The following is a 12284-nucleotide window of genomic DNA, read 5'->3' as shown; positions in this document are numbered from 1 at the left end:
CTGGCTTGGAAGCCCTTGTGCTCACTAGGAGCTGTGAGGTAGGAAGATCCAAGTATGTGCTCATAGGATGAGCCTGCACCCTCTGACCTTTAGCTCATATGCAGGCTTTTCTTGAGCCCAAGGGCAGCTTGTGCTTGGAGCTCAGGAGATGTACAGCAAATCCCAGCCAATCATATACTCTGCTCCTGTTTGCTTGTCTGAAAAGAGACTGGTGATGATGTCTTCTCAGACTCGTTGGCATTAAATGAAGTTTATAAGGAGAAACTTTTTGACTTTCATGCAACAGACAGAATACATGTTATTTGGATGCAAATATACACAGAAAAATATGTTTCCTGCTAGGCTGGATAATTGTTGAGCGGACAGTTGTCCGCAGCCCAGAAAGCCAGCCGTTCTAATCCCTAAGCCAGATTTCTGGCTGTCTTTTCAGGTGCCTCTTTAACACCCTTGGTTGCTTCTTTATAAATCCACTTCTTCCCCACCACAAACGAGCTTAGATTGTTTGACTAAACTGAAACTCTCATGCTTTGGAAGGGCTGCCAGTGCCAGTGCGGTTCCTGAAACCAGGGGGAGCAGGGCCGCCATTCTCTCAGGCTCCTGTGGGGGGAGAAGCAGAGTTGTCACTGGCGTGTTAAATCCTCCCCAGCCAACTCTCTCCTGCTTCACCACTTCCCCACCTCTGCAGAGTCATGTTCAGGTGACAGCGGGACTTATTTGTTGTGGCCTCTTCATTCCCTGGGCTATTTAATGCCCCATGAAAATTTTCTTCTCTATCTTGATCATCATGTAAACAGGGGAAATATTTGTCAAACCAGTCTGCACGGTGTGGTGAAGAAATAAAGTGAAAGAAGCCCAGTGAGCTGTTACTCGTTCACTTCTCTGGGCTTGGTTTCTTCATCTGGAAACAGATGGCTTCACATCGCCGGCCTCACGGCCCTCTGCGAGAGTCCACGGCCAGCGTGGCTTTCGCGGGTTCAAAGACTTGGAGGGAGGGCTGACGCACAAATGATACACAAGATGGAATATTAATTTTTTAATTACTGGGGGAACCAGAGGACAGCCTAACCATAGCGGTCACGCTCTCTCCGCTCTCTCTCCGTTGCTCCATTCCCAGCTGCTTTTATTAGCTAGAATACACAATTGCCTTTAGGAATGCAAACAGTCATATCAATGGTAATGTTTAGCAAACAGTAAGATGGGGGAGTTTGCTTTAGGTCATTGAGTCAGCAGCAGGTAATAAAATGTAGATATTCACCCTGTGAATATCAAAAGGAGTCCTGGTCAGCCTTCTGCCAGACTCCTCACATTTATATCAATTACTGTTGATCTTGGTCGCCAGCAACCCTCATGAAGCATCCTAAGCAGTCGCAACTGTCATCCTCTCTCACAGATGAGGAAACCAAGGCTCAGAGTGGTGCAGTAAAACTCATGAGGTCACACACAAGAGGCAGGACTCAAACTGTCACCTTGATTTTGTTGCTGACGTGGTTTAGCAGCTTACACAGCTCCAGCAGGAAACGCCCTGCAGATGAGTTCTGTTTCATGCACACACACTCGGAACTGATTGTGCAGAAGTCACTGCCCGTCTGATGACCCCGCATGTGCATCAGGATCTCTCACATGCGCAGTGTTGCAGGATGAAGAGCAGTTTGGGGCCTCAGGAAGCCTCACTGGTCCTTTCTCAGGAAGGCTGGCTAAATGAGTCAGAAGACAGATTACAGCAGCATCTCCTCCACCATGAGACCTTGGGCCAGTCATCTCACCTCATGAGCAGAATGGGAATGGGCCCTTCCCCGCAAGTGTGCTGACAACACTGGTGACCAATCTACAGGCCTGGGCCAGGATTCCCAGTATACAACTGGTGCTGCATATATGCTGATGGAGTTCACAGAGAAAATGTAGGCATTGGCAAGACCTATTGTCTCACTGACTTAGGAACTGGGCAAAGGATTCTTAACCTGAGGATCCCCTAGAAGTCCATGGACCTCTGAAATTATGTGCAGAATTCTGTATTTTTGTATTTTCATGATTAGTCATTTAACATATACTAGTATTTAATGCTTACTGTGTAGTAGGTTCTGCATATGTTATTTATGTCCAATAACCATCTGAAGCAAGTACTATTATTGTCTCTGTGTTATGTGTATGCATTTTGAGGTTCAGACAGTCCAGGAATGGCAGAACCATAGTGAGCCTGCCTGTGGCTCCACTCCAGCCTCATCACCGCCAATTGCTTTGACACTTTGCTGAGAAAGGAGAAAGATTCTCAAAGCACTTGTGATGCAGACAAGTCTTTGAGCCATGGGTCTGAATGAAAGAAGAAATTCAACTAGGTTTGCTCTGTCACAATGCAGAACCTGAGTGGGGAATGCTACTTCAGGTAAGGCCTTTTTCTATTTCACTGTTCTCTCTGACTCTTGCTGTGGTTGTTAAAGCTCCAATGGATTGGATATACAAAGCTCTTGGAACCACCCTATCCCAGAAGGTCCAGAGGGGTGAATTACTGTGGGAGAGAGGAGTCAATTACCCCCCTACCCTCCCATCCCTTGCCTGGTTCTGGAGAGGGTGACAATAGGAGTGTGTGTGTGCTGGCTCTGTCACCGTATGCCCCGTGGCATTGCATTATTTATAACTGCAGAGGGGATGCCGGCAGCTCTGTGTTTAGAGTCATCAGGGCAATTGTTGGTGAGCTCCTCCCACAAAAGGCCCCTTCCAGGTGCCCAGTCTGGAAGTGGTGCCCCCAGCAGAGAATAGACAAATACAAAGGCTAGGTATCAGAGGGTGAGGGCAAGACAAGACTTAGGCCCAGGTCCTAAGTCACCCTCAGGTCACACAGATCTCTTGGGTAAGATTGCTATAGAGCAAGTCATTACATTGTATGGTGTCCCTCAGATAACGACTTGGGGAACAAATCTCTGAGCTTCACCCTAGGAGGTAATGCTGCTTCCTATTTGGCTGGTCTGCATTCTCCTACTAGATGAGAAATGCTTCGTTCTCTACTGTCTTCCTTTTTGCCCTGGCTCTGAGGAAATTCCACTTGTGTTCGGTGGCTATGCTTTCCTCTGCCAGGGTTTCTTAATAGAATTCTTACCCCACCTCACCCAATTGCATTTGTTTTATGTTTGGTGCTTTTGTGCTTTGACATGTGTTGGAAATTGCCTTGAGTCTATTTTGGAAAACACAGTGTAAAGAAAGTTCTAATTATGTAGTGCAGGAGGTCAGACTGCAGAGAAGAGGGAGCTTTGTGAAGGAGGTGGGGTCAGGGTGGCTCCATGTGGAGGATGGGGCAATACAGGCAGAAGGTACGGCCCCGAGGGAAGGCACAGAGGCCACTGGCACTCAGGACTGCTTTAACCTAGTGAACCCCAGAGTTCTTAGGAAATCGCTGACTGTTGGGAAATAGTATTGTTCAAAACAAGCATAAGGACAAGAGAAGTTTTTCAGCTCAGGAGTAATGTCGAGAACCCAGAAGAGCAGGACACAAGGGTATGTGCACATAGAGTTAATGGCCCACCTTAAGCCCCGCCTGGGCCATCCTTCCCTCCTCCCAAACGCAACGCAGGGGTGCTTTGACCATGAACGGGAGGTGGGGGGGGGGGTCCTTTGCTGTGAGACTGGAGAGGAATCCCTCCGTGTTGTCAGCTGTATTCAGTCATGTGCCTAGTGATTAGGCATGAGTTCTGGTGATAGATGACCTGGGGTTAGCTCTTGGCGCTAGTGCTCCCCCTGTGCCTTGGGGAGACGCTTAACCTCTAAGCCTCAGTGAACTCATCTGTAAAATAAGGATCATAGCACCCACCTGTGGGTGGCTGAGTAAATATGAATTAAAAAACAACTGCCCAATAATTCTTTTTTTCTCCTTTCCCATGGCCATTTGTGGAGGGAAAAAGGACCTTACTGTGGCTACCAGGTATTGCAGAATATGTATCTTCACCCATTCCTATTCCCCAATGCCATCTCCACCCCCCTAGGAATAGTGCACTAAACCATTTTGCTTTGCTTTTTGCTGGGGTGCTTGCTGAAACCCCACATGGGGCTGGCGCTACCTGCACTTGTGCCATAGACCCCTCCAGTGGCTGCATACAGGAGCCGCCCCCACTTGAAGCCAAATGGGAGGTGGTGCATAAATGGGATAGATCTGTGTGCTTCAGTTGCCTGGGACACCAGGGAGGTGCCGGGTGGGCTGACAGTCTTTGGTGAAAATTTGATGGTTCATCTTTGAAAATTGCCCCATGGCAACGGAATGAGAGCAGTACCTCTCCATAGTGTGGTTGTCACGATAAAAACTTCACATATATCAAGGGCATTAGAACAGTGACGGCCCATGGTGCGCAGTATGTGGTCCCTAGTCAGCAGCTCAGGCTCAGCAATTCCACTTGTTAATGTATCCTAAGGAAATGACTAAGTATATGCAGCATTTCTTATTACAGGGCAAGAACTGGAAACAACCTAAATTTCCCACAATGGGAGAGATGGGCTATGATTCATTCACAGGATGGAATGAAATAAATCATTTCAAGACAGAAGAATTTCACAATTAACTATTGAGTGCATAAACAGGTTTTAAAATAGAGAATGGGTCCATTTTTTAAAGTAAACTTTTTATTTTGGAATAATTTTAAGTTTGCAAAAAGTACTAAAGATAATACAGAGAGTTTCTGTATACACGTCCCCTAGCCTGAGGATGATGCTGAGGGCGCAGAGCTAGGAGACGAGCAGAGACATGGAGTCCTGATCAAACGATGCCTACCTGCCAGGCTCCACCAGGCTTTTCAGGTGCATGAGCCAACAAATGTCCTTTATGGTTAAGCCAGTTTTCTGTTATTTGCAACCAAAATCATCCTGATTCAGACTATCTAGTGCAGGGGTGGGCAAACTTTTTGACTCGAGGGCCACAATGGGTTCTTAAACTGGACCGGAGGGCCGGAACAAAAGCATGGATGGAGTGTTTGTGTGAACTAATATAAATTCAAAGAACATTACATAAAAGGGTACGGTCTTTTTTTTTTTTTTAGTTTTATTCATTTCAAATGGGCCGGATCCGGCCCGCGGGCCGTAGTTTGCCCACGGCTGATCTAGTGAAACGATTTTGTTTACCAAGAGATGATTTATTCATTTAAATATTGATTAGGCCCCTGCTACATACCAAGCACTATGCTAGGTGTCAGGGATTTATCAATGAACAGTATTGATGTGGGCCTATCCTCCTCCAGTTAATAGTCTGGTGGAAAGAATCAGGGATTAAAATACCTGCTTTGGGCCCGGCCAATGTGGCTCAGTGGTTGAGTGCTGACCTATGAAGCCCAGGTTGCGGGCTCGATCCCCAGTGGGGGGCGTGCAGGAGGCAGCCAATCAATGATTCTCTCTCATCAATCTCTCCCTTCCTCTCTGAAATCAATAAATTAAATAAATACCTGCTTTGGGACTGGCTCTGATGTATTTAATCTGCTCAGCATCCATGCCCCTCTTTTGGATATCAGAACCCTGACTTTCCTTTGGACACCATCGGAAGGGCTGGCCAATCGATGTAGGCCTGGCCAATGAGCATATTCCATGCCCCTAGTGACTCATTCAGTGATGGGCAGGAGTCAGCCCTGAGACCACAAACTTCAGAAATAGGTGCTGCAGGGTAAGGTCTAGACTCCACCCTGCCACACATCACCCTGTCCAGCTTCGTCTCCCCCTCGTGGTTTACACTGTGGCATAGAGGCCCCTGAAGTCAGCACCACCCTGTTTCTCTTCCCTGTGTCTGTCCTCTTCGTGCCCACCTGGTAACCTCCAGTTCATCCCCTGGAAGCCTGACTGGGCCCACATCCTACCTTTTTATTTGTAACCACATGGGCTCAGCCTACTTCCCCAAATGCCTGGGGCTCCTTTAAAGACAAAGAGTAGGTCTCAGTTTCCTCCCCTCCTCCCCCACCCCCAGTGCCTAGCAGAGGGCCTGACCCAGAGCTGTACCTCTGGATGGATGGATGGATGGATGGTGGATGGATGGATGGTGGATGGATGGATGGTGGATGGATGGATGGTGGATGGATGGATGGTGGATGGATGGATGATGGATGGATGGATGGATGGATGGTGGATGGATGGATGGATGGATGGATGGATGGTGGATGGATGGATGGATGGTGGATGGAAGTCCTTCACTTCTTCAGCAAACATCAGGCTTTTCTGCCTCTCGCATACTAGGGCTGAGCAAGACACAGTGAATACAGGACGTACAGGGTACAGTCCCGAGAGACTCCCATGCTGACAGATAATCGCCGTGCTGGGTGATGCGATGAGATTGCAGGTGAGAGCAGCTACTTTGGGGAAAGCTTGCAGGAGTCACCATCCAAACTGGGCCTTGAAAGTAGAGCAGGGAATTGCCAGGTGGTAAAAGAAGACTCTAGCTCAAGGTCACCAACCAGTGGTCCTTGAGGTCCGAAAGTTTGGCGACCGCTGCTCTAGCTTGTACAGGCAGGGAGGCATGAAAAGCACAGCTAGTCCAGGAACAGCCAGTACTTGCTATGGCTGGAGCAGGGGAGGAGTGGGAGGGGCTGAGCAATGAGGCTGGGCAGCAGGCAAGGCCAAGGGGGGCAGACTTTACCCTCATGCCAAGGTGGTGGACACGCGTCTTGAGGCCAGCGATTGAAGCCTTGCAAACAGGGAAGAAATCATGTGGATAGTTTGCATTTTCATGTTGAGGAGAGGCCAGGGCAGAGCCTACTCTATTAGTCCTTGGATTTGGGCTATTTAATAGTAATAACAATAGTTAACACTTATTCGGTGATCACTCTTGTACATATTAACTGATATAATTTTCCCAGGACCCTATTTTAAATATTGGAAAACGGAGACATAAAGAAGTACCTTGCTCTACTTAGTAAGCGGTGGGCCTGGCTGGCCCATTTCAGGGCCTGTGCTTTTCGTTGCTGTGCTGTATGTGCTCTCGTCACCATCATGGTAATAATAATGATGTTATGCTAATGAACGTGTGGGCGCATATTCCATGCCGGGCTCTGCTCTGTGCACTTCAGACTGTTATCAGGTTGAATCGGGTTCTAATCCAGGTTGGCAAGGACGCTGTCCAGCTGGAAGGCCAGCCCAGAGCCCACAGTCCAGTGAAGATGCCACTCCAGGCCTTGCTGTGTCTGAGCCACCTCCCCAAGGTGCTCACAGTGACCTTTGGCAGTGGCAGCTGGAGCCTCGTGCTACAGTTGGCTGAGAGCCCAGCCAGAAGGACTGAGCCCATGTGGAGTGAGCAGCTGCAGGGCCTGTGCCCCCAGGGCCTCCAGCTACCCTGGCTTAATGCAGCGGCCCTGTGCAAGGCTACTACATCCCAGAGCTGGGGACCAAGCATCGACCCCTGGGGTTTGGGCCCAGCTTGGTCACTGATGTGCTATGGAATCTTGGGCAAATCCCCACCCCTTCATGGGCCTCCATTTCCTGGAAGGTGAGTGGACAAGATTGCCCCTGTCCTTGATCTTCCTTCTGCATAGTGCCTATGAGAGGTGGGCACTGTGTGTGCCACAGTCTCTCCTGCCATGAGAACCAGGCCCTAGTCTATTCAGGACTCTCCTGGGTGCCAGCAGGTGCTGTACACTGGGACCCTGAGTGGAGGCTGAGCTGATCCCTGCCTTCAAGTAGTTTCCAGCCAGTCGTGGGGTGGGGAACAGACAGGATAATGAATCACAGCCCAGTGGTAGGTACTGCACTGCCCAGAGAGGATACCCAAGAGGGCGTTGTGGGCTCCAAGGAGAGCATCTTTGGGTTCTGAGAAGTCTTTGGACACTATGGGCCTGGGGAGGTGGTTCTAACAACAGGTTGCTTGTCAGAAAGATGGGAACAGTTGATGTGTTTGAATATATTTGGGTTCCTATGTTGCATCTATGGAGTTTCTTCAGTCCATTTCATTCCCAGGGCGTTCACTCCTTGATTATCTTATGCATTCCACATTGGCCCGCAGAGCTAAAGAGACTGAAAATGGAGAAATGAGATGAGCTGCCCCAAACCCCCCAGGACATCTGGAATCAGACCTGACCCTCGCCTGTGGCCTCCATCTGCCCTTACACCCTCCCTCAGCCTGGGTTCCACCCTCCCCCAACCCAGCCTGGGCTGGCCTTTTCAGCCCCTGCTGCGCTACAGGCCTTAGAAGCTAAAGAACCAAGCCCCACTCCCCACCGGAGCTCTCCTTTCTGCAGAAGCCCTGTGTGTGGGGGGAGCGGGGGGAGATGAACTAGGGCAGGGGTGGGCAACCTTTTTGTGAGTGTGTGCCAAAACGAGCAAAATCTCTGACTCAAAATTCTTCTGCGTGCCAACCCTAATTTTTTGAGAACATGTTACGCCTACTTGATATCTCTTAAGGTGTACGTATGTGAAGAACCTTGAAGAAATAATAAAATTCATTCGAGTGACAAAAATACAGTATATGATGATGAAAAATACATTTTATTTTTTAATGTATACATGTACACTGATAGTCCGACAGGAAACTTTATGACTCCGTTTGATATTATCAGTGGGACTTTTGCTGCCGAGGGAAACATAGAAATTTATTCCCCTTTTGTTAGTACCGGTGGGCAAAGCGAGAGAGAAGGTTTCATTTTTATAGAGTGAAATTTTGAATAAGTAGGTGAGGCAATTGTCAACGAAAACCCGTTGTGTCTGAGGCTGAAACCAAAACACTGGTCGGATCTAGGAAGGCAGGGAGAGTTAAGGCAGAGGCATAGAAATTGCTCTTCCCCTCTCTTGTCAATCCATGTCTATGGTCTTTAAGATAACTTGTTATGTAAAATTATTTATTTATCTAAGATGCACCTACACTGAATTTATCTGAAAAATAAAAAAGTTGATATTAAGAAAAAAATTGTAAATGGAAGATTATAAGAGAAGGTTTCGCGTGCCAGCAAAAGTTACTGGCGTGCCATCTTTGGCACGCGTGCCAGGGGTTGCCCACCCCTGAACCAGGGGCTCTAACCCTGGCTCCACTCCTTCCCTGTGTTGCTGTGAGTTTAAATCAGATAGTGGATCTGAAAGTGCTTCATAAACTGAAAATGTTGAACCAGCACAGAGAAGGGGAAGCCACCCCTCTTGTGGACAGAGACGAGTGCTCTGGAGTCGGGCCTTCAAGGGGCTCACAGTCTGGGAATACGGATGTGCAGACCCACAGCCCCAACGTGGCAGGGATAACGTGACAGCCAAGGGGTGTGCCACGCACTGTGCGGGCACAGACAGCTCCTCAGGGAGTCGGGGAAGGCCTGAGAGGAGGACACCTTGGAGATGGCCCTGAGGGATGTGTGACAGTTTACCAAGCAGACGTGCATTTCAAAGAAGGGGGCCGCTGGTGTGAGGCATGGGGGCCAGAAAGGAATGGTTCCGGCTAGAGCGCCTGTAAGTGATGGGGAAAACAGTTTGGCAAGGCAGGCCCTGCACCGCCCCCCCCACCACCACCACCACCACCAGGGCAGAGGAGAGCGTTGAAGTGCCTGCAAAGAAGATTTCGAGTTCTTTTCAGAAAATAAAATGGGAATTCTAAAGCAGGGAAGTGGAGCTTGTGCAAGAAATTGTTATTTCCATTTTTGACAAATTTCAAGATAGAGGCCCAGAGTGAGCAAGCAAACTGCCCAAAGCCTCTGTATTAGTCAGGAAAACAGAACTAATAGGATGAAGATATTTTATATATATAGACCCACACATTTACATAAATTATATCTCCTAACATATCTGTATATATATTTATATTTATATTTTCTATATTGATATTAATATTCTAGCTGTAAGAGATTTACTATAAAGAATTGGCTTACATGATTATGAAGACCAGTAAGTCCCAAGATCTGCAGGGTGACTGGGCAAGCTGGAAACCAGGAGAGCCAATGGTTTAGTTTCAGTCCAAGTCCAAAGCTATCTGGGAACACTGGGAACCAGTCAAATCCTATATAATAAAAGGGTAATATGCAAATCAACCAAAGGGCTGAACGACTGGTCGCTATGATGTGCACTGACCACCAGGGGGCAGACATTCAACACAGGAGCTGCCCCCTGGTGGTCAGTGTGCTCCCACAGGGGGAGTGCTGCTCAACCACAAGCTGGACTGATGGCTGGTGAGTGCAGTGGCGGTGACATCCCCCGAGGGCTCCCGGACTGCTAAAGGGCGCAGGCTGGGCTGAGGGACACCCCCGCCAAGTGCACAAATGTCGTGCACCAGGCCTCTAGTTAGCCTATAAAATTAACTACCATAGCCTCACAGCTAACAAACCACAGATCAAGGGTTCGAACCCTCTGCTGCGGCAGCCACGGGGCAGAGATCCACGACTCTCCTTTCCCGGCCTGGATTCCAGCCCCCTTCCCAGCTGGAAAGCAGCAGCCAGTCCCCGGCCAGGTTAGGCTGTGGCCAGTCAGAAAGCCCAGCAGGACTTGAGAAGGAGCTACCCAGCAGCCTCTCTGTTTTAGACAAGGCTTTGCAAAGGGCTTTACACCCTTCTTGGGAGGAGAGGTGAGGGCCAGGGAGTTGGAGCTTGCCCGGCAGAAGCATAGCTGGAACGGGCTTCCTCATGGGCACTCCGCCGATCCAGTTCTCTTCAATTGTTTATAGGTCTTCCTAGAACAGAGGCCTAACATGTAAAGGGACTGAATAGGCAATTCCAGGAGTGTGGTTACGGGGCCCTTTCCTCACCTGCCCGGAGCCTCTAAGCCCAAAGTAAAGATGGACCCACCCCTGGGCCTGCAGTGTCAGAGCAGTGCCTGGAACAGAGAAGGTGTGTGGCTATTCAATAATGTCCCCACGTGTTCCACACGGTCCTGAGGTCCATAGGAGAGGCACAGAGGATGGATTCTCAGAGAACAGAACTTCACAACGGGGCTAGTACAGATGTGGGTGGTGAGGAAAAGGAGCCGAGGACACTCATCCCAGTTTCCAGGCCTCAGCTCCTGGGTACAGGAGATCTCTTCCTCTAATTTTGAGCACAGTTGGAAGAGGAGCAGATCTGGAGGGAGATGCAAATACAGTTGGGACTGTGAAAACACGAGTAAAGGTCTGGAGGAGGAAAAGTGCAAGGCTGGTCTGAGGAAGGCTGTTGGTGTGTCTTGAAGAATTATATATGAGTGGTAGAGGGTTAGAATGGGAGCTGAGAGTGGACTTTGATCCCTTTTGGGCCGTGGAGAAGGTCTTTAAGCAGACCCCCAGGGAGATGATTCCAAAGGTCACTCCCCCATGGAAACACCACACCCCAGATTCCTCAGGGAGCTGGGAGAGATGAAGCCAGGCTGTGCCCACCTCAATGCCCATTTCTTCCTGTTCACCCCATTTAAGCTCGGCAACCCTGAGAGCGAGGAGGAGTACAATGCCCATTGGGCAGATGAAGGAACTAAGACCCGGAGAGCTGAAGTAGCTTGCCCAGCGTCACAGCTGGGAAACAGAATCTCAGGCTTGGAGCCCAGGCCCCTCCTATTTCACAGTAAAGAAATGAGAACCCCTAAAGGAATGTCCCCGTGTTGCCAACGAGGAAGTACCAACAGGAAGGTTGGGTCTTCTCCAAGCCGTTCAGTGAATAATGATCAAGTCTTCCAACTATCCTGGTGTTGATTCATCTCTCCGCAGGACTGGGTCTTTTTACCAACCCCAGAGCTTACAAAATACTTGTCTTGGCCACGGTATCTTGCATTCAAGGTCATGCCACTGCAGAGCTAGATGCTGCTCCAGTCTCTCTCAGTACTGAGATTCAGGGAGGGAAACCACCCCATGGCACACAGCAAAGCAGGAGCTAACTCCAAAGGCTGTTTCCCCGGGCTGCTGGGCTGTCGGGCTGTCCCTCGAGCAGCAGAGTAAGGACTTGATTGGTGAGACCAGCCTCTGGGTGATGCTGGGAAACTCTGTGGGGAAAGGGGTGGGGGGTTCTGTGGCCCAGAGATAGCGAGCGGCTGGCTTGAGTTTCCGCAAGCTAAGACCGGTTGCTGCCCTATCGCGGCCCCTGGTGAACACCAGGTACTTTCTGACGGCGATGGAGGATGGGCAGCCACAGCACCTGCCCCACATCCCACCCTGAGAACACACCAGGAGCCAGGGGCTTTCCACCAGATCCCCGAGAAGTTGCTCCATCATTCTGTCTCACCACAACCATTTCCTTCTCTAAAAACGCCCTTCCCCGAAGGCCCTGAGATCAGCCAGGCTCAGCACAGAGGACCCGGACTGAACTAGTTGGGCCAGGCTCAGGAATGTCCCAGGAGGCCCTTTACCTCCGCCACAGCCCCAAGCTGAGGGGGTGTGTGTGGAGGTGGTGGGGGTGGTGGTAGGGGGGTGG

The 12284-nt window shown here is 49.6% G+C and overlaps 1 protein-coding gene across 4 annotated transcripts in view; it reads left to right on the top strand.

Moving 5' to 3' along the window:
- Positions 1 to 2333: 2333 nt before the first annotated feature.
- Positions 2334 to 12284, top strand: part of RNF19B (ring finger protein 19B) — a 55702-nt gene continuing 45751 nt past the window's right edge. For all 4 annotated transcript variants that reach the window (XM_014549520.1, XM_005878374.2, XM_014549521.1 and 1 more), the window contains exon 1: positions 2334 to 2380. In XM_014549520.1, the coding sequence (XP_014405006.1) occupies positions 2349 to 2380 (32 nt within the window). In that variant the 5' untranslated portion in view covers positions 2334 to 2348. The remainder of the gene's footprint in view (positions 2381 to 12284) is intronic.

This window comes from Myotis brandtii, unplaced genomic scaffold (assembly GCF_000412655.1).
Source record: "Myotis brandtii unplaced genomic scaffold, ASM41265v1 scaffold555, whole genome shotgun sequence".
Classification (NCBI taxonomy): domain Eukaryota; kingdom Metazoa; phylum Chordata; class Mammalia; order Chiroptera; family Vespertilionidae; genus Myotis; species Myotis brandtii.
Note: the sequence above shows the minus strand (reverse complement) of the source record. Positions and strands in the feature narration are given on the sequence as shown.